At 42.2% G+C, this 21,797-nt stretch overlaps 1 protein-coding gene across 1 annotated transcript in view; it reads right to left on the bottom strand.

The window, feature by feature from the left end:
* The window catches only part of spag16 (sperm associated antigen 16), a 926,172-nt gene that overhangs the window by 853,426 nt on the left and 50,949 nt on the right, over positions 1-21,797 (bottom strand). Inside the window, exons 7-9 of the mRNA XM_078227730.1 lie at positions 20,588-20,705; positions 10,985-11,054; positions 919-1,049 (exon numbers count right to left, since the gene is read on the bottom strand). Of these exons, the coding sequence (XP_078083856.1) occupies positions 919-1,049; positions 10,985-11,054; positions 20,588-20,705 (319 nt within the window). The remainder of the gene's footprint in view (positions 1-918; positions 1,050-10,984; positions 11,055-20,587; positions 20,706-21,797) is intronic.

Here is a 21,797-nt window from a genome sequence, read left to right as displayed (position 1 = left end):
AATCACATTGGTATTTAAGACAAGGGCCAAAATATTCTGCCCATTCCACTGGCAGTATCTTCTTGCTCTGCCAACAGTGATCCTTGCCCACCATGGGTTCCCTGGTGGTGGAGGGTACACACAATGGAAAAATCCTTTGATAGTAGTGGGACCAGAGATTTCCCTGCCAGCCAATGGCAGGCTGCCTCCATTGCCACAAAACACACCAATGGAGGGTGGGGGGGGGGGGGGGGGTTTGGGGAGGGCAGGAAACCCTACCCAAGGATTCTGCTAGGTGTTTGAGATATAGACCTATATCCTATCTCAATTAATGGTCAAATTCTTAACCTTCGAACCAGAGGTCATTCCTTAGCTGGTTTACAGACTAACCAAGTTTTCTGATAAGTTGTCTTTCAAGAAACACCAGGAGGCTATTCGACGAATATTCTTATGCTCTCCCTGCATTTGGAAAATTATTCAAGAGTTGAAAACAAAGTTGAAAGCATAAAATTAAATACAAACAAACTAATTTAGGGAAGGATAGTGGCATAGTGGTGATGCCATTAAACTAGTAACCTAGAGGTTATGCTAATACTCTGGGGACAAACAAAGGTTCAAATCACATCATGGAAGCTGGTGTAATTTAGGTTCTATTAGTAAATCGGGAATATATTCTCAATAATGGTGACCATGAAACTATGGACTGTTGTAAAGACCCATCTGCTTCACTAACGCCCTCTCGGGAAGAAAAACTGCAATTTTTACCTAGTCTGGCCTATATGTGACTCCAGACCCACAGCAGTATTGTTGACTCTTAATTGCCTTCTGAAATGGCCTACCATGCTACTCAGTTCAAGGATAGGCAACAAATGCTGATCTTTCCACATCCACATCCCACAAAAGAATTAAAAAAAGGAAATCCTATAGATGCTTGCTCACCAACTGCTTTGTTGAATCTTGAGATGGATCATAGTGATGTCGTTCCTCTTTAGCTTCAACATGCACTCTAGCTTCAGCAAGTGCTCTCTGGCTAGGACCAACTTTTCTACTTTCGCTGTGGCCCTTATAGCCTGTTTGAAATACAAAATGTAATGGTTAAGTGGTAGAGCTCTCGCTGAGGCAAATGCAGAATAAATCTGATAACATAATTACTCAATGATTAGAAACGAAGTGAGGCACAAAATAAAAATCCTCAAGTAGTACTGAAGATGTCATTCTGATGCTGATTAGGTGCATTGACCCGAACAGGCACAGGAGTGTGGTGACTAGGGGAATTTCACAGTAACTAAATTGCAGTGTTAATGTAAGCCTTACTTGTGACTAATAAATAAACTTTAAAGAAAAGTCCCACTTTTTAAAATGTCCTATTCTTACACAATAAATATAGGGTGGAACTTTCTTCTCCCCGCATCGGTGGCAATCATTGACTGAAATTTGGTATGAATGAAAAAGTCAGCTTCCCCCAGTGCAAAATTAGTTTGAAATTTTGTTCTCCAGATTTTGACGGCGAGTTAAAGCTGGGTCATTTGTCCTGTTGAGATATGTCACAAACCACATTTGTATTCTTTTACATCTCATGAATGTTCTTTGAAAGGTCAACTCACTGGAATCATGTTGCCCCTCCAAACTAAGTACCCTGCCAGTGGATAATTAGGTCTGATTTACGACTAAGTAAGTGGTATGCATCAGGCAAGTTCACTTCATCTACGACTTGGAGGTCAGTAGATGCTGCTTTTGCCTTCCTTTCACACAGTAACTGGTAATTATTGAATGCTTGTAGCACAAGCTGTGCCATGGCTGGGCACAGAAGGATGACCAGTGAGCAGGGCTGAGACAGAGGTAAGACTGATATGGTGGTGGGGTGGAGGGGCATGAGAGGGGAAGGTGAGACAGAGGCATGATTGGCTTTGGGGGTGAGGGGGTGGTCAAGGTACAGAGTGGAATAGTGAAAAATTGTGTGGGGCAAGAGTTAAAAGGCTGTCCAGAAATGGTTCAAAGACTGTCTTGGGACTGAAGTCACACTTTTGGAGGCCTATTTCAGAGACTGTCCTGGGGCTGAGGCTACGCTATCAGAACCATATTTCTGAGACGGTCATAGGGAACTTCATGGGCCATTCAAGGGGAACTAACATGGATTGCTCACACTTACAAAGAAGAATGGAGAATGCAGGTTGCAGGTAATGTTGTCTGATTGATAGCTATGATTAGAATGAGGAGAAGTGCCCATTGTCAATTGGCATAGCTCTGGGAAGACAATCTCCCTGAGAAGTAACAGCCAGAGGGGCCCCTGATGCTGATGAGGGGGGCAAAATCTAGGAAGGTGTTTAGTGTGATCAAGGGTCTACAGAAGACACCTACATCAAGGTGAGCGAAAGAGAGTGCCACATGTTCTTTCACTTATCTAGGGATGTGGTAGCTCACTTTTATCAACATCTCCATGAGAAACTTGTGTTGCAAAGAATTGGAGGGTATCCCATACCAAATGTTTTGAAGGTAACTGTTATACTAAGCTTTTTGCCAGTGGATCCTTCCAGGGCTCCACTGGGAACCTTTGCAGAATCTCACAATCAATGACACACAAATGCATAAAGGAAGTGACAGATGCTCTTTTCAGTAAAGCTCACTGTCACATGCAGTTCTGCCTGGATGGAGCAAACCACTGTCAGAGCTGTGGGATCCGCTGCTATCTCAGGTTTCCCACAAGTCCAGGGCAGCATCAACTGCAAACATGTGGCCTTGAGAATGCCCTGGCAGCAGCCTGTGAAATTCATTAATAGAAAAAGATTTTACTCTCTGAATGTTCAGCTAATTTGTGATCACAGAAAGAAAATTCAGCATGTTTGTGCTAAATACCCAGGAAGCTCTCAAAACTCTGTTACAGGTGCCACAAATATTTGAGGGACCTTTGCACTTAGCGGTTTGACTCCTCAGTGACAAAGAATACCTCAGAAGACATGGTTATTGACACCCAATCATTAGCCACAGAGTGTTTCTGAGGAGAGAGACAATGTAACACATTCCATCACAAGGTCTTTAATAGAGCAAACTGTTGGCTTCTTGAAGGTGTATTTCTGATGTTTGGATCAGTCAGTCACGGCTCTCCAATACTCACCACGGAGAGTGTCCTGAATCACTGTTGTTTGCTGTGCCTCGCACAACCTTGTACTGCAAAAGGAGAACATATTCCCAGAGGGAGACATTGAGGAGTTAGATATCTCCCTGGAAGGAGGAGGATGTGGAAGGTGATGACTCTGAAGAGGGCAAGGCTTCAGCCAAGCCACATGAGGATGTCATTGCAAGAGCATGACATGGTAGACATGCCCAGGACAACCTCATAGCTACAAGATTTCAGGAGCAAAAAGGGGATGACAAATTTTCACAACCAAAAATCACTTCAGCCTTCAATGACACAACACCTTCATTTTTAGTATAAACACCTCAGAAAAGGTCGGTGATCTCACAATGATCATGGAAGCACATTACTCACCTTCCGTCTTAATGATGGGATCATCCTTGGAAAGCATAGTAGCATGTGACTGCTGTGGAATGTGATTAGCATGAACACACATCTTTAAGCAGCTCCGCATAGTACGAACCTTTCAACTATGGCATCACCTAGTCATTGGGCATGGCAGATTTTACATGGCTGAAAAGCCAATTCAAACATGGGTACACTCATCAGTAGGATCAGCTTAGAAAGGCGCCCAGAACAAAAACAAATTCAATGGTTTGTGCTTACAAGTCTTCAAAGGGAACAACATCCGCAGAACTCCATTTATCCCCTGGCCAACTCTGATGGATGAATAAGGCAGAGGCATCATCCTGCTACTGACTCCCAATAGCTTTTTTCACATCGAACTCTACATCATGCACCCAAAGTTGTGAAGTTTGTTTGCATTGTCCACACAGAGACCTTGGGCACAATGGCATAGTAGTTAACATTGCTGCCTCAAAAGCGCCAGGGACCTGGGTCCAAGTCCGGCCATGAGTGACTGTGCGGAGTTTGCACATTCTCCCCATGTCTGTGTGGTTTCCTCCAGGTGCTCCAGTTTCCTCCCGCAGTCCAAATATTGCAGGTTAGGTGGATTGGCCATGTTAAATTGCCCCTTAGTGTCAAAAGGTGGGTAAATTAGCTGGATTAACCATGGTAAATACACAGGGTTATGAGGATATGACGGAGGGGAGGGCCTGAGTGGGATGTACTTTCGGAAGGTCAGTGCAGACTCAATGGGCCAAATGGCCTTTTTCTGCACTGTAGGAATTCTATGGTTCTAGGTGCTGTCTCCAGTGGGAAAACCGGTGAGATTCCTGCTGGGAGGGTCAGTGTGATTCAGTTCACAATTTAACCACACTTAAAACTTTATTTGGAGTGGGGGCCTAAAGATGCCGGCAAGGCTGGCTCCTCAGAGATTGCGGTGCTGTTTTTGGAAGGGCGCCCGATTTCCAGACAACCCTACACACCCCTTCCCCTCCTACTTGCCAACTTAGACCCTGGTCCCCATTTGTTGGCATCAGGCCCCCCCACTTGCTGGTATCAGCACCCCTCTACCCCAAGTGAGCGACACTCCACTATGGGGTCACTAGGACCCGCCTTTGGAACTACCAACTTGGCACTACCCAGCCATTTACTCGAGCACCTAAGGGCTTCAATGGCTTCTGAGCCCCCTGGCATTGCCACCACAACTGGTGTCCATTTTTGGAAATCAGTAGTGATTGGTGCCAGGTTCTGGCTGCCCCCAAAGATTGGAAAATCCTGGGAGCAGGGAGAATCCAATTTCAAACCAACATTGCATATTTAAATTACATTACTTCAAGTGCAGGGGCAGGGAAAATCCCAAAGGGAGTCCTCCCCAGCGTGGACATGTTATGGCCCCTCCCCCGTGATTTCCTGGCCCCAGCATATTCTGCATATGAACGAGTGGGACAGAGAATTACCACCCACCTCATCACCACGATCGTGGTTTGATTAGTTATAAACACTGAGGACCCTGCACTTATCAGAAGCCTGCCATGTTTCTGTGCCGGATGATCTTTACATTAGGGAGAAACATGGCCCAGTTAGCATTAACACAGTTGTCATTGATAACCTCTTCCCTCCATACATCCTGCGGAGGTCTTAGGAGATGTGCAAATGCATTGCTTCCAGAGCATGACAGTTCCCGACAAGATCCAGACCAATCTTTCTATTTACTCTAAGTCATAAGTACATTGTCATGCAATGAATTCTGTATCAATTGTGTTTTGTGTCTTTACGCAAGGGTCACATAAAGCACCACTAAGCAGCCAACCAGGAGCAATGCAAGATCCTCACAGGAAATAGCTTCATCAAGTTGAGCAAACACTTTTGACATCACATACTCATACCCCTCTTGCAAATATTTGTAATTTTTCTAATTGAAGCCCACTCCCTTAGTTCAGCATCATGCATCAGGAGATTGGGAACTAAGCATGGAATGACATTCAGCCTTGAATGCAGAGACAATAACAAGATAGAATCATGAATGCCTATGGTGCTCAACTTTTTATACAACTTTTCAAAAGACTCACTTTCATAACATAAATGCCATTGCAAAATACACATTGGATAAATTGTTATAACATTCATTATGACAAATAATTGTGCCATCCACAAACGACAGACATCATTGCGACAGTAGCAGGATGACTGCTAACCTTATCGAGCAATTCTCCTTAGTTCTAATATGTCTGCCTGAGATTTAAGGGTGTCAAGTGGATCGGTTAGCCATCATTGTTCCATATGATGTGCCTTTGCTGATGTCACAGATGTGGAAATAAAGGCGATTGTTTGAGAATTAATGCAACTGAAGATCCAGATGGGATGTCATTTGGGGGGTACATGTTTGAACCTGATCTGACAATGTTTAGATTGTAATTAAACTTTAAACCTGTTTTTGAAAGTCTAGTTTTGAATTGCTGGAATTAATTGATATTTAATCTAATAACAACCTTGGGACGAGAATAACTTGATGGTTTCAACATTCCCCCACTATAATTCTGGGAGGAGACCAATGGAACGACACTCCATTCCCACACTCCATCACCTTCCCCAACCAACCCCTCCACCAACCACCTCCTTTTTATATCCTTTTCTTTGCAGGTTTTGACTTTTCTCTCATTTTTGTTTTCTGACAGTAGCACATCTTTAGGCGCATCTTTTGTTTATTTCTTTTCTGCCCCTTTTCCATTCCCTTTGGCCCTGTTTGACTAACTCATCTGTCATTTAATCTCTCCTGTCTTCCAAGCTATCACACACCTGCCTTTTGTCCCTTTTCCCATCCACTCAAATTGATTGCATTTCTAACTTTTCCAAGTTCTGATAAAAGGTCATCAACCTGAAACATTAACTTTCTCATTCCATAGATGCCATCACATCTGCTATGCATTTTCAACATTTTGTGTTTTCATTTCAGATTTTCAGCATGCAGTTTTTTGCCTTTGGAATAGCTGTGCAACATCTCTGTCATTTCCATCGTGCTTTTGATAAAGAATTCCTGCAACCTCTGTTTACAGGCAGCCTGGCATTACACTGGTGGCTGATACTGGATGCTCAAACAGTGTACCAACTTCTATCCTGGCCAAACCATTTTAAAATGCGAATGCCCATGTTTATGGACCTACTGCCTCACTTCCAAAACAAAAGTTCTCTCTGGACTGCCATTACAGCAACTCTCCAGCATCACAGCTATGTAAGCCCATCTCCTGTCTTTTAGCTCTTTCTCTTCTGTTCTGACTTTTTAACCCACAACCTAAAAGTTATATTCCAAAACTACAATTCATACTATAAAGTTAAAATATATTCTAAAACAGATGAACCATGAACATCAGAATTTCTAAAAGAAAAACAATAGCAGCAGGAGGGGGAAGAACATAATGCTTCCCTAGGTTTGAAGAAAAGTTTTACAGAAGGAATTTGTTAGTGTTATCAGAAAACAACTGAAATCACCCAATCGGCATTTCTGTCAAGCCAAAAGTCATTGGACCAATGCTGGTTTCATGACAAAGAATATTGTAACTCCTGGTATCTATGCCATGATCATCAGTGAAATGAGAGTTCTGTTGAGAAAAAAACAAGGATTGGTGGGCCCACCGTTCTGCAACAAAAACATGAGGGCATCCTTTCAGCCTGGAGAGCTTCTTAGATTGAAGTGAGATCAGAGTCAAACAGGCTGTATAAAAAGCAAATAAAAATGTGTAATTCACTTCATAAATGAATGACCCTAATGAACTGCTTTGATGCAGTGTAATGGACACGGCCTCCTCCAGCTAACAATTGGCTGCAAGGCAGAGTTGCCATCTAGTCAAATTCACAAAAGCTGCTCTAAACAAGAGGAGGAAAATCACAATGGTCTTGAATAACACTGCCAGGAGTTATCCACTTGCCTCAAAACTGCATTTCTCAAGTTGAAACCACTCTATTTGAGGCAAATATGCACCCTTGGTGCAGAGCACACCTTGAGGTCAAAAATATGGAGGAATCTTACAAGTATCAGTGGTTTTTAATTTTACTACGGCAGCCATATCAGCTGTTTGAAGCAGCACAGAAGGAATAGAAAAGGACAGTCTGGATTTCATCCTGAAAAGCAATATGTTGGACAGGTTACAATTTTACATGACATTGTGAGGCATCAGAAAATTCAGTGGAAACTGAATTGCATTCTATTTATTAACTTTCACAACTTAGATGAGGGGTATAACCTATCCAGGGTTGCTGATGTCGCAACATTCGGTAGGAAATAAGTGGTGAGGTGGACATAAAGAGGCTGCAAAGAGATATAAACTGGTTGAATGAGTGGGTAAGAGTGAAGTTAACAATGTTAGAAGGAATAATAGAAAAGCAGAATACTTTTTAAATGGTGAGAGAGAATGGAAAATGTTGATATTCAGAAGATCCTGGTTGTCTTTGTACATAAAACATAGATATTGACATGCAGGTACAGCAAGTAATTAGGGAAGCCAATGGTATACTAGCCTGGATTACAAAGGGATTAGAATAAAGAAGACAAACTACAGTTGTGCAGATTCTTACTCAGACCACACCTAGAATATGTGTACAGCTTTGATCTCCTTATCTAAAGAAGGATATGCTAGCCTTGGAGGGTGTGCAACATGGGTATACCAGTCTGAAGTATGTCAAGAGGGCATTGTCCTAGGAGGAGAAATTGAATAGACTGAGACTAAATTCCCTGGAATTCCGAAGACTAAAAGCTGATCTCATTGAAACAAATAAGGGGAGAATTTCAGTGATATCAATAAAGAATGCTGCATATGTAGTGGCTCCCAGAGAATCAATGTAAACATGTCTAGAAATGACGTGACACAAACTAAAATCTTTATCAGGGAGAAATTAAAGGGGTAAAATGAAGTAAATTCTGGACAGATTTTTCTTCTGGCTGGTGTGTCTAGAACTAGGGATCAAAGACTCAGAATAAGGGGTTGAGCATTAGCACAGAGTGAAAGGGGAATTTCTTCATCCGAAGAATTGTGGATCTTTGCAATTCTCTACACCAAACTAGAGGACTCTGGATGCTCAATTGTTGAATATCTTTTTGTACTGGGAACTAAGGGATATAGGAACGGTACAGGAAGTTGGAATTGAGGAAAGATTAGCTGTTATTGTATTAAATGATAGAGCAGGTTCAAAAGGCCAAATGTTCCGTGGTCCTATTTCTAATAGGAAGGAGGTAGTGGACAGCATGGGGTGCGGCATGGGAAGGAGGGGACAGCATCAGAGGGAGGTAGGGACAAGATATTGTTGGACCGGGCATTCTACCAACAGCAGGGCTAGAAGCGCATAGGCTGCCTGCCCAAGGAGGCAGGGAGATAATTTCCATATGTAAAGGTCCAATTAGTGCCATCGGTAGAGACAGCTTCCGAGGATTTAAGGTCTTATGAAGCAAAGAATGGGCCATATGCAGCCTTGCCCACCCCAAAGATTTCCATAGAGAGGTTTCTCCTCTACCACTTGACTCTATAAATGTTTATTAAGATTTTCTTCCCTAGCTGTTGTAGGTTCCTTCGGCTTTCTCCCTGCCTCTGACTGGGCTCACAACTCTTGGTGTGGGTTGCTGTCCTTAATAGGAAGGCACCCAGCAGCGGCCACTAATTTGGCTGCCACTTGTAAACTGTGGCACTGGGTTCCACCATCTGCTTCTGGCCACAGAGCACCTGCTGCCTTTGCAAAATCCCAGCCCGAGTTTCTAACAACATAGGTTTATTAAATCACTTCAAACATTTGTTGCAAATTGACCCCAGTAAATGCCAAATATTTCAAAATTTGAATCAGCAAAATCCAAAATAGATTATACACTCCACATTTCATAAAACATTCACTCATGTGAACTTCTTACAGAATTACACTAATATAAAGCTATATAGAGCAACTTACATTTATATTGCAACATTAACATAGTAAATTACTGAACACTTATCGCCTTTGAGGAAAAGTTAAGAGAATGGACAAAAGCTTTTGAATACACAAAAAACCCTAGCAATGTTGAATTTAACAAAACAGCTCTAGAGTGAAAAGGTAAATGTCGGAGGCAATGGTACATGGATGGTAATAGTAGCATGTGTTGAGGAGGGACGCAGTGCAGGGATTTTATTCTCTTAGAAAAGTAATTAGTGACAGCAGAAATATAGATATTCAGTGGTTTGTGGAGTTAGGATAAAGCAAGCGATTTATCTATAGGAAAGGCAAAGGTGTTGATGTACTGAGAAGCAGAGACCAAACATATGTCAGTAAGGATAGTTGTGAGCAGTATGGAAAAGGATGAGTTGGAATTTATGCAGCTAACAAGGAGGACGTTGGAATACATGAGTTTCATGATGATTAAACTCACAAAAGGGAGTTTTAGAGGCTGTGAGAGGTAAGAATGGAAACATGTTGGGCGTGATTTTCCCAGCCCGCTGCACTGCTCGATTAGCGCAGAGGGCCAGGAAACGTCAGCAGAAGGGCTGTAGCAGGATCCCGCCAGTCGTGACTTTACCGGGCCATTTTTTATGACGTAATCAGCCTGAAACAATGACCTTGTTGTTGGTATTGTGACACCACTGTGCCTTTAAGGAATGGATTTTAATCCTATTTCTCTGCAGTTTTTTTAAGCAGGCCATTTTTGTTGCATCATTGCTTGATGTCTGTTGGCGGCATATAATGGGCCTCTTTGTTTATTTTTAATTTGGGTTGAATGCAATGTCCTCGAGTTTTATGATCCTTTTAATTTGTTACAGGAAGTCTGATTGACAGGTAATGGTCAGGTGTTTCCTTTGCAGAGGAATCCAAGGATTCACTTTCAGTTTGGTGAGTTAGAAGCTGTTGGACTCCAGGCTGCAAGTAATGTGTTTCTGGGTCTCTGCCTGGTATTGGAAATCTAGTTCTTAGTGGCTGGCTAGCTAGTAACTAAAGGCAAGGAGTGCCTGTGTCTCTTGAACTGGTTTGCTGGCTCAAAGCAAGAGGCCAGCAATGGCTCTATCTCTACCTCGAGGTGTACTGGGAGCTCCAGGATGGGGAAGTCAGAGTTTCAATTCTCCATCCAAAAGACTAAGTCACAGCAGATGTTGCAAAGCTGCAAGATCCAGCATCATATGAGCATACTTACTTTGTGTTAAGCCTGGAACGGGGGGGTGTGTTTGTAGGGGTGCTTGTGTTGAAACTGTATTCGTAGCTATTATGGTTTATACAATACAATGATTGTTTTTTTCTTGTTTGTAATTGGTAAAAGTTATTGCTAATTATATTATATTTTAACTGTATTCTTATTTAAACTTTGTTTGATGAAAGCTCCCTAGTGGGTCATTTGAATCATACTTGGAGTGAAACATCTTATGCTTAGCCGTGCCAAACTTCAAAAAGTGCAAAACTTACGATCTAGGCTGACTCCAAAAAAACACCTTGGAGTTTCTGACCTGGATTATAACAGTATGTAGAGAGTGCACTAAATCTTTACCAAAAAAGTGTTTAATAAGTATCACCCCACTCAATTCGTACCTGAAGTCATAGCAACTGGAAAATCACATCCACATTCTATGGCACGTAAGGCTGCTTGCAAACCTGACACCTATGAATGAAATGAAGTTATTTAAATTGGGTTATTTTGAAAATAAAAATAAATTTCACACTACTTCCTGTGATAGCTTATTGTTGGAGTAGCTGCAGAAATCATTTGAAAAATCATGGCGATAAACTGAGAGGAAAATACAAACGACATACATTAATAAAAAACGAATTTTATGTTACCAAGTCTTGCTATTGTACTACCGTGGTTTGAACATGAATAAACATGCAAACCTGAGGCACCACTTCAACATGCAAGATTATACGGTACTTAATTCAGCTTTTCAGCTCTTCAACTCTGATATCCTATGTGAGCCAGGTGTTGATATTTGACTCCAATTGTTTAGATTTGTCACTTACCTATATTGTCAGATGATTATGCTGTGAACCTGCTATTTATTTTTCAGGCTGTTTCTTTTATTTTGAGATCCAAAAGTACAGATGATGCATAAAATATGCCACTCAGCCAGCCCAATCAGTCCACGCAACAATTATTTTCATATTTTTCAACTTACAGCAGTAAAATAATTACAAACATAAGAACAAGAATTAAGGGCACTCAGTGCCTCAAGCACCCTCCATCATTGAATCAGATCATGGCTGAACTGTACCTCAATTCCATTTGCCCGTCTTTGATTCATATTCCTTAATGTCCTTGTGTAACAGAAATCTATCACACTCAGTCTTGAAAATTTCAACTGAATGCATATCAATAACCTTCATAATTTCATAATTTCCAGTGCCCTTTAAATGTAAAGTGCTTCCTAAAATCATACGTAAATGTCTGAGTTCCAGTTTTAAGATGCAAATCGTCATTCTGGATTCACCCACTAGCAGAAATTGTTCCCCTGGATCTACCTTGAGTTTACTATGAAAGCGTGGGATTTTATGGCCTCGCTCATCCCGAGACCGTAAAATCCCGCCCAAGGTCAACAGACCTTTCCATTGTCTGCTCCTCACCTGCTCCGATTCCCAGAGCGGATGGGGTGGTTAAATTCCGGCCTAAGTTTCCCAAAGTCCCAGAAGGTGTTGTTGAGGAGAAAATAACAGTGCATTTAGAAAGTCATAATTTGATCAAGCAGATTAAGCACGGTTTCATGAAGGGAAAATTATGTCTGACAAATTTACCAGAGTTCTTTGAGGAGGTATCAGCCAGAGTAGATAGAGGAGAACCATTTGTTGTACATTTGGATTTTCAAAAGGCTACTACGCAACATGTTGGAAGTACTATTCTAGCATAGGTAGAGGATTGTTGAACGAATAGTAAACAGCAAATAGCGATAAGGAAGTCTTTCTCAGATGGGAAAGGCAGTACGAGTGAAGTGCCCCAAGGACTATTGCTGCAACCGCAGCTCTTCACAATATATATTATTGATTTGTAGGAAGGAACAGAGTGTACTGTGGCAAAATTTGCAGATGATACAAAGGTAGGAGTAAAGAGGATATATATAGTTTATACAGAGATATTGACAGGTTAAGTACATGGGCAGAAAATTGGCAAATAGAATTCAATGTGGGAAAATCTGAGATTATTCATTTTGTAGAAAGAATGAGAAGGTGGATTATTATTTAAATTGAGAGAGGCTGTAGAAAAGGACATGGGGGCCTTGTTCATGAAACACAGAAAGCTACCATACAGGTGCAGAAGGTAATAGGGAAGGCAAATGGAATGCTGGGTTTTTATTTCAAGGGGGTTGGAGTATAAAAGTACAGAGGTGCTGCTGCAACTGTACAAGGCACTGGTGAGACCATATTTAGGATACAGCATACAGTTTTGGTCCTCTTGTTTAAGGAAAGATATATTATCATTTTATCATTGGAGGCAGTGCAGAGAAGGTTTACTAAGATGATCATGGTATGGAGGGACTGTCATATCAGGAAAGATTCAACAGGTTGGGTCTGTACTCCTTGGAGTTCAGAAGGATGAGAAGTGATATGATTAAAACATACAGATTTTTGGGGGAGTTAGACAGAGGAAATGTTGGGAGGATGTTTCCACTCTTGGGAAAGTGTAGGACCAGCAGGCATGGTTACAGAACAGGGATGCTCATTTAAGACATATTCGAGGAAGAATTTCTTCTCTCAAAAAGTGGTAAATCTTTGGAATTCTTTACCCCAGGAAGCAGTGAAGGTTGAGTCCTTGAACATTTTCAACACTGAGATTGATAGGTTTTTAATCAATAGGGGAAATTAAGGGTTAAAAGAGATAGGGCAGGATAGTGGACCCGATTTTACCATTGCATCGCACAAAACGTGGTAAAGTCGGGCATGAGGCCATTAACATGATCCGCGCCCGCGCAGATGCCCACCTTACCGAGGCCCGGGAATGGCCGTGATCTGATTCACGCCCGAAACGGGCACAACGGCAATTTAAATGCATTTGCATCTTGTGGTCTTATAAACAGTTGTGCTGTAAACGGTCCATTTTCTTTTGCGTGCATTTAAATTGAATTAATGAACTGCCTGACCAACTTTACCAGCATTTCCCCCTTTACCATCGCGTTCGCCCGTCCAGATTCAGCACGAAACAGACATGCTCGGCAAAAGGTCTGTTTCGGGCGCTCCAGCTGCTGAAGAGGTAAGTTCAGAGCTTCCAATGGCTCTCTGACTCAGATCGGTGGTGGTTGGGGAGCGGGGGGAAGGAGGTGGGTCAGATGCGTCTCTGGTTGGGGGGGGGGGGGGGCAGAGAGGCGGGTCAGATCATTCTCTGGTGGACGGGGGTGAGGGAGGAGGGAGGCCCGATCACGATGTTGTGGGGGTGGGGGAGGCCCGATCATTCTCTTGTGGGGGGGTGGGGGGAATGAGGAGTTAATTCTATCCTATCACATTTCTAATTCTGATCACTCCTGTTATAAATGCTACTTAGATTATATTTCACTTGTCATGAATGTTTTTTTCCCCTACACCAGCAAGTTCAGAAGAAGTAGAAATTATTTCATTACTATTTCCCAAATTACCTTCTAAACTTGAAAATGCAGCTCTTAGAATTTACTGCAAGTTGGCTGTTGCTAAACACAATTGCAAAGGTTGTTAAATCAAGCAATGGTTATTTGTACACGCACCTATATGTTTCATTACACAACTTCAATAAAGGCCTGGATATGTACCTCGGTGGACTTTGCAAGTACAGGCAGCAGAGAGAAGGGATTCCACAGCTATATTAGTGCATGAGCACTTAATTAGTGAAACAGTCAAAGTGCTCGGCTGTGAGTATGTGAAATATACTGGGAGGGAGGCCAGATGGATCTCTGGTGTTGGTGGTTGGGGGGGGGGGGGGGGGGGGGGTCCGCTGCCATTCTGCGGGCAATCGGTGGGGGGGAAAGGGGGCACGGGGTTGCGATCGTTCTGGGTAGCGGGGGGGGGGGGTGGATAAGGGGGAGAATTATGTTGTAGGGGTAGGGGTGATATCTGTGGGGGCCATCGCTCCTGAGCCGCTTGTGGCCCGAGGGCGATGTGACAGTGGCGCAATTTTCAATTTTTCTTTCTAACTACGCATGTGCAGTTCAGAGCTCCGATCGTTTTGGGCGTGCTTAGTCCCGCCCATAGCACAATTCAGACTTGCGAATTTCTTTTCAAGCTAAGTGCGTATGGGGGCGCCTGAAAGCAGATTTCCAAGTCGGATCTGAATTGCGCCCAGATTCAGCACTGAGAATGAAAATGGTAAAATCACACCCAGTGAGTGTTAGATCAGCCATGATCTTAAAAAATGGCAGAATAGGGTCAAAGGGCTGAATGTCCTACTCCTGTTCCTATTTCTTGTGGTCTTATAAACAGTTGTGCTGTAAACGGTCCATTTTCTTTCAGATAAAAGGGAGTTTGGATCCAAGATAGTTAATTAGCATTCTGCCTGGATTCAAGGTTAATTTGTTTCGTGCTGCTGTGGGGTGGAGGGCAGAGAAAGCCATTTTTGAGATCAGCTTACAGGCTTCCCTACAAAGCAATGAATGATACAGACAGACAGCCAAGGTTCACTGTGGTCAGGAGAGAAAACAGGCTGCTTGACTTTGCAAGCTTCAACAGCTGGATGTGTAAAGGAGATGGTCTTTAGTCTCATTATGCAGCCTTCTAAGGATTCTGGGACATGGTCAGGGGGAAGAAGAATCATTGGAACATGCTTTATTGTTGATGGTGGATTTAAGAAACTTTCCAAAAAAAGCACCTCAAGATGGTCAACTGAAGTTAATACTCAGGGAGGGAATACAAGGAAAGCCTTGCAGGGCAGGAACAACTATGCACTATTTGCTACAAGGTAGGTAATTCCATGGAGAGTGCGCTGGATGAAGTATAAAAGGGGAATGTGTCTCTCTGTAGTTTAAAGTATAAATTGCCTACAAAAAGAAAGTGATGTTGTCAGGAGACTAAGACCTCATTCTTTAGATTTTCATAATATACATAGATATTTACATGGCTAATATAAAAAAAAATTTAAACTGAACAAACACCTTTGAAAATAGCTGAAATCATGTCTCACAGTGACCCTCAAACAAAAATACCTACTCCCTTCTACATTATTTCTATTGTAACTTCTGTACTATTGCTTGTAACACTGATATGTCTCTACCGGAAGCGAATTATACAACATTGGTTTTCAGGCTATCGACTTCCGTGAAGGAACACCTCATTGGAATTTGATTCTGGACTCATGTGAAAAAATAATTCTTTTCTCTGTGGTCTTTGTCCTGTAAATCTTTCTTTTCTCTATCCCTGTTTTCCTGTACGAGTTCACAGGAGCTACGTGGCAACTCCACTCTCACCTTTTGAGTGGTGCAAATAAACTAACCCTTTGAGTTCCTACTATTGAGAGTTTGATGTGAGGTTATTAATAGAAATTGGATCACACCAACACTGAGGGGTTGGGAAATATACCACCACTTATAAAGTAGGAAGAAAATCAAAACATCTTTCTGTTTAGAAACGGGTTGCGAAGGAGAAATCAAGGCTGTTTAAATTAACACTCCTCCTGTCCATAACAGTGTTTAGTAATTTGTTACAGAAACAAAAATAGAAAGTCAAATCTTGCCATCCAATTAATTCAGCTCATAAATGGAAGGGCAAGTTTCTTTGTGAAACTCATCAATCTCCATGGAAATTATAACAGCATCTTAGGTCCATTCACCTATCTCTCCTGCGCTCGCTTACCTACATTATGCTCACTCATGCAACATCTTGATTTTTTATTTTTGATCTTTGAGGGATCCATGGTCCTGCCTCTCCCTATTTCCACACTACAACCCTCATAGATATCTGTGCTCCTCTAATTCTGATCTCTTGAGCTTTCCTGATTACAAGCATCACATCATAGGTGATCATGCCTTCAACTGCCTCAGCCTTAAGTCCTAGAATTCTTTCTATACAACTCTCCAACTTGTCCCCTTTAAGACTTTAAAGTCCATCTATTTGACCAGGCATTTGGCCACCTGACCTAATTTCCTCTAATGTGGTTGGGTGTCATCATTTGCTCTATAAAACTCCTGTGAAATGCCTTTGAATATTTAATTATGTTAAAGCTGCTTTCAAAATATGAGTTATTGTTCCTGAAATATACCGCCTTTTCCATACTTCATAACACTTTATATCCCTGAAACTTGTCACTTTCAAAAAAGAGGCATACATAAGGTCCAGGCAGCTAAAAACAGATGAAACATTGGAGGAATACAGAGAAAGTAGAAAAGAACTCAAACAGGGAGTTAGAAGGGCAAAAAGGGGTCACGAAATTTCCTTGGCAGACAGGATTAAGGAGAATCCCAAGGCATTTTATACATACGTTTGGAACAAGAGGGTTGTCAGAGAAAGAGGGTTGTTTCAAGAACAAAGGAGGGGAATTATGCTTAGAACCCAAGGAAGTAGGTGAGATCCTAAATGAATACTTTGCATCAGTATTCACAAAGGAGAGGGACACGTTGATTGGTAGTGTCTCAGAGGGATGTGTAGACCCGTTAGGACAAATCGCAATTACAAGGGAGGAAGTGTTAGGTGTTTTAGGAAGCATTAAGGTAGACAAATCCCCAGGGTCGGATGGCATCTGTCCTAGATTACTGAGACAGACAAGAGGTGAAATTGCTGGGCCTCTAACAGAAATCTTTGTTTCTTCATTGGACACAGGTGAGGTTCCAGAGGATTGGAGGATAGCAAATGTGGTCCCGTTATTTAAGAAGGGTAGCAAGGATAACCCGGGTAATTATAGCCAGTGAGCCTGACGTCTGTGGTAGGGAAATTGTTGGAGAAGGTTCTTAGAGATAGAATCTATACACATTTAGAACTGAACAGTCTCATTAGCGATAGACAACATGGTTTTGTATGAGGGAGGTCATGCCTCACAAACTTGGTTGAGTTTTTTTGAGGAGGTGACAAAAGTGATTGACGAGGGAAGGGCTGTGGATGTCGTCAACATGGATTTTAGTAAAGCATTTGACAAGGTCCCTCATGGCAGACTGGTGCAAAAGGTTAAATCTCACAGGATCAGAGGTGAACTAGCTAGATGGGTACAGAACTGGCTTGGCCATAGAAGACAGAGGGTAGCAGTGGAGGGGTCTTTTTCTGATTGGAGGTCTGTGATGGTGTTCTGCAGGGCTCTGTACTGGGACCTCTGCTGTTTGTGATATATATATATGATTTGGAAGAAGTTGTAGCTGGTCTGATTAGTAAGTTTGCGGACAACACAAAGATTGCTGGAGTTGCGGATAGTGATGAAGATCGTCAGAGAATACAGCAGGATATAGATAGGCTGGAAAATTGGGCAGAAAAATGGCAGATGGAATTTAATCCAGATAAATGCGAAGTGATGCATTTTGGTAGATCTAATGCAGGGAGGAGCTATACAATAAATGGCAGAACCATCAGGAGTATAGACACACAGAGGGATCTGGGTGTGCAAGTCCACAGATCCTTAAAGGTGGCAGCACAGGTGGAAAAGGTGGTGAAGAAGGCATATGGCATGCTTGCCTTTATTGGACCGGGCATAGAGTATAAAAGTTGGCATATGATGTTGCAGTTATATAGAACGTTGGTTAGGCCACATTTGGAATACTGCGTCCAGTTCTGTTCTGGTTGCCACATTACCAGAAGGACGTGGAGGTTTTGGAGAGAGTGCAGAAAAGGTTTACCAGGATGTTGCCTGGTATGGAGGGTATTAGCTATGAGGTGAGATTGAGTAAACTAGGGTTGTTCTCCCTGGAAAGACGGAGGTTGAGGGGCGACCTAATCGAAGTTTATAAAATTATGAAGGGCATAGATAGGGTGAACAGTTGGAAGCTTTTTCCCAGGTCAGAAATGACAAACACAAGGAGTCACAAGTTCAAGGTAAGGGGGGCAAGGTTCAATACAGATATGCGGGGGACGTTTTTTTTACACAGAGGGTGGTGGGGGCCTGGAATGCACTACCAAGCAAGGTGGTTGAGGCAGATACGCTAGGATCATTTAAGACTTATTTAGATAACCACATGAACAGACTGGGAATAGAGGGATACAAACAGATGGTCTACTTAGGAGCACATGATCGGTGCAGGCTTGGAGGGCCGAAGGGCCTGTTCCTGTGCTGTATTGTTCTTCTAATTCAAGACTTAAACTTGATTAAACATTCACCTTATTATGATTTGTCACTTGGACTAATTATACAAAACCAGCTCAGTGTTGAGTTTAAACGAACCCCATTTTTAATTTAGCAAGAGTCTTATCCTATACTGTGGGAGTTATTAATCTTTAGAGTAGTAGTCAATGTTCCAGGAGAGTAAGTAAATTATGAATAGCTGTCAAGTGCCTATGTCTGTGAGAGTTTTAAAAAATCTGTTCCAGAATTTTCAATAGCTGTTCATTAACATAACTATAACTGCTATCATTATAGCATTTTGAACGCTTGGCTGATTTTCACAACCTACAATTACCACAGTGGGGAAGAAGATGCTGCAAGTGCACAGCTCAAAGAAGTTATTAAAGGATTAGATTTCATTTATGTGGGGTTAGGAATACAATTTTGTTTGTTTTGATAAGGGTTAAATATTTGAGGTGATTTGAATGTTTTAAATGGGCTTCTATGAATGGGAGCATTTTTATAGAATGAATTGTATGATAGATACAGAATTTATTTTTTAATTTCATCTCAGCATGGCTCCTGGTGTCTGCCCATGGTCGATAATGAGTGAATTGACATGAATGGTGTAAGGGCAAAGTGTAGTGGGTCATGAGTTGACACTGTTGGCATAGGGGCATGAGAGTAGATGGGGCATGGGTTGTGAAGTGGGTGTGAGAGGTCATTGAGTGTAGTGAGGCATGAGCTGGCATATGTAAGCTTGGAGACTGGATAGGGGTCGAGGTGTTTGAGGGTTGAGGACTACTCAGCCTAATATTTAAAAAAATAACTGGGAGGATGTCTCAGAGAACTGAGGCGGGCCTTTTAAACAGCTCAGTTCAGCACTCAACAGTTCCTGTGGTCACCTCCAATCTGCAACTGGGAGTCAGGCCCACCACCACATCTCACAGAATGAAGATCCTGCCATTCAGCACACTTTTTCCATAAGGTCTGCTACGCAACTTAGGAGCAAAAATCCAGGCCACAGATGCTTAGAGTCAGTTGGATTGAAAGATTTGGGGGAAGAAGATCCACAATAGATGCTGCTTTGTCAAGCAGAACAAAAGGACTGCTTTTGGGTTAATCGCCAAGCAAAGGACTGATGAGGACAGGCTGAAAAGGGTTCAGTGAAGGAGACTTTGTTTAAAAGGACACTGGAAGAGTCACCCTGATGAAGCAGGAAGAAGGGGTCCTGCTAGAGCCAGGATGAGCTTTGGGTTTTAAACTCAAGGTTACACATCTACAGCAAGTGTAGTGTAGAGTTTTAGGTTATAGATCATAGAATCTTTACAGTAAGAAGGCCATTCAGCCCATCGAGCCTGCACTGACAACAATCCCACCTGGATCCTATCACTGTAACCTCATGTATTTTTGCTGCTAATCCCTCTGACACTAAGGGGCAATTTAGCATTGGCAATCAGACTAACCTGCGCATCTTTGGAGTGTGGGTGGAAACTGGAGAACCCAGAGGAAACCCATGAAGACATGGGAAGAACGTGCAAACTCCACACAGTCACCTGGGGCTGGAATTGAACCTGGGTCCCTGGCACCGTGAGGCAGCAGTGCTAACCACTGTGGAACTGTGCCGCCCTGTTATATTAAGCATTTGCGAGGGAATACATTTACTGTACTTTAGTATATGAGTTGCCAACTAAGCAATGTTTAGTTGATGCAGATTTTAGTTCACTTGTACAGTAAAAATTTTAAAACATGAAATTACAATCCTTTGAGTTGGTCACTAGGAAATTCACATCTTTCTAAAAAGCTATCGATCTCTATGGTGGCCGCAACTTTTTTGAGAAACACGTAGTACATATGATGATGTTCATTTAATATATTAAGCAATAACAAGAATACTTGCTGAAAATTATTGGGTAAACCCTTTTATGCTGCATCACAAGTATCAAATTGCATCACTCTGGAAATAGAAGCAAATAGCAATTCCAAATTTTAAAACAAGTACAATTACAAACCTGCACAAAAGCTCTGTCTCTCTCCAAGCTTGTTAGCATTTTCTGCCTTATTGCAGCATTGTACTTCTCTTTGATCTTGCTCAGGGTAGGTTCAAAGGATGCATAGTGTTTCTTAAGCCTAAATAAACCACAAACAGATCATTAACAGATCATATCTGACTCAGGATCACAAATACAGTTTTTAACTCCCAAATATCCTACAGGTCCTGAAATGTTCAGAGACATCCTCAAAATTGCTTTCAGCTGTGAACTCTGGGGAAAAAAAATTAAGGCCTGAGAGCCATGGGACTTCAAGGTAAGCATATCAATATGGCAACAAAACGTTTACACTTACCATTGAGTTCCCATTAAGTGCTACAGTAAGGCACTTGAATCGAAAATATTATCAAAGGATGAATGAAGATTATGGTCTGATGAGAGCTGCCAGTTAATCTTGCCTTACTCTCCAGCATGGCGACCTTTAGGAATACTCACAGGTAGTACTAACGCTTAAGGTCTTACAAGTATTTACAACTTAATTTTTAAAGAAGTCCCAATTAATGGGTCAATCTGACCTTAAATTTAAGGGTTATTTGTTAGTTATTACTCATCCCTGGGAAGCTCCCATCCTACCGGCAAGACAGACCCACCACAGGTGTCAGCAGCATATTCAACATCGATCCCGGGCTGCATAAGGTCTCGTGGCATCAGGTTAAAAATGACAAGCGATTCCTGCAAAGCACCACTTATCACCCTCCTTCAGCAAATGAATCAGTACTCCTCCATGTTGAACACCACTTGAAAGAAGCATTGAGGATAGCACACTCAATGGGGAAACTTCACCAAGGGTGGCCTGGTATCACCACTACTTAACGAGCAGGTGGAATCCTGAAGGACATAGCCACCAGGCTTGGCCTGCGTCACGCAGTGAGAACACCAATGAGGGGAAAAGATACTTAATTCGCCCTGACCAATCTACCTTTTGCAGATGTATCTGTCCATGACAATATTGGTTACTGCGATATAAGAGCAGGTCAGAGATTGGAAATTCTGTGGTGAGCAATTCCTTTCCTGACTCGCCAAAGCCTGTCTATCACATACAAGACACAAGTCAGGAGTATGGTGGCATAGTGGTAATGTCGCTGGACCAGTATTCCACAGGCCTAGGCTCATGTCCTAGAGATGGGGTTTCAAACTTCACCACAACAACTGATGGAATTTAAATTTGATC

Source organism: Mustelus asterias, chromosome 14, assembly GCF_964213995.1.
Source record: "Mustelus asterias chromosome 14, sMusAst1.hap1.1, whole genome shotgun sequence".
NCBI lineage: Eukaryota > Metazoa > Chordata > Chondrichthyes > Carcharhiniformes > Triakidae > Mustelus > Mustelus asterias.
The sequence above is the reverse complement of the archived record's forward strand: the minus strand, read 5'-3'. Positions and strand labels throughout refer to the sequence as shown.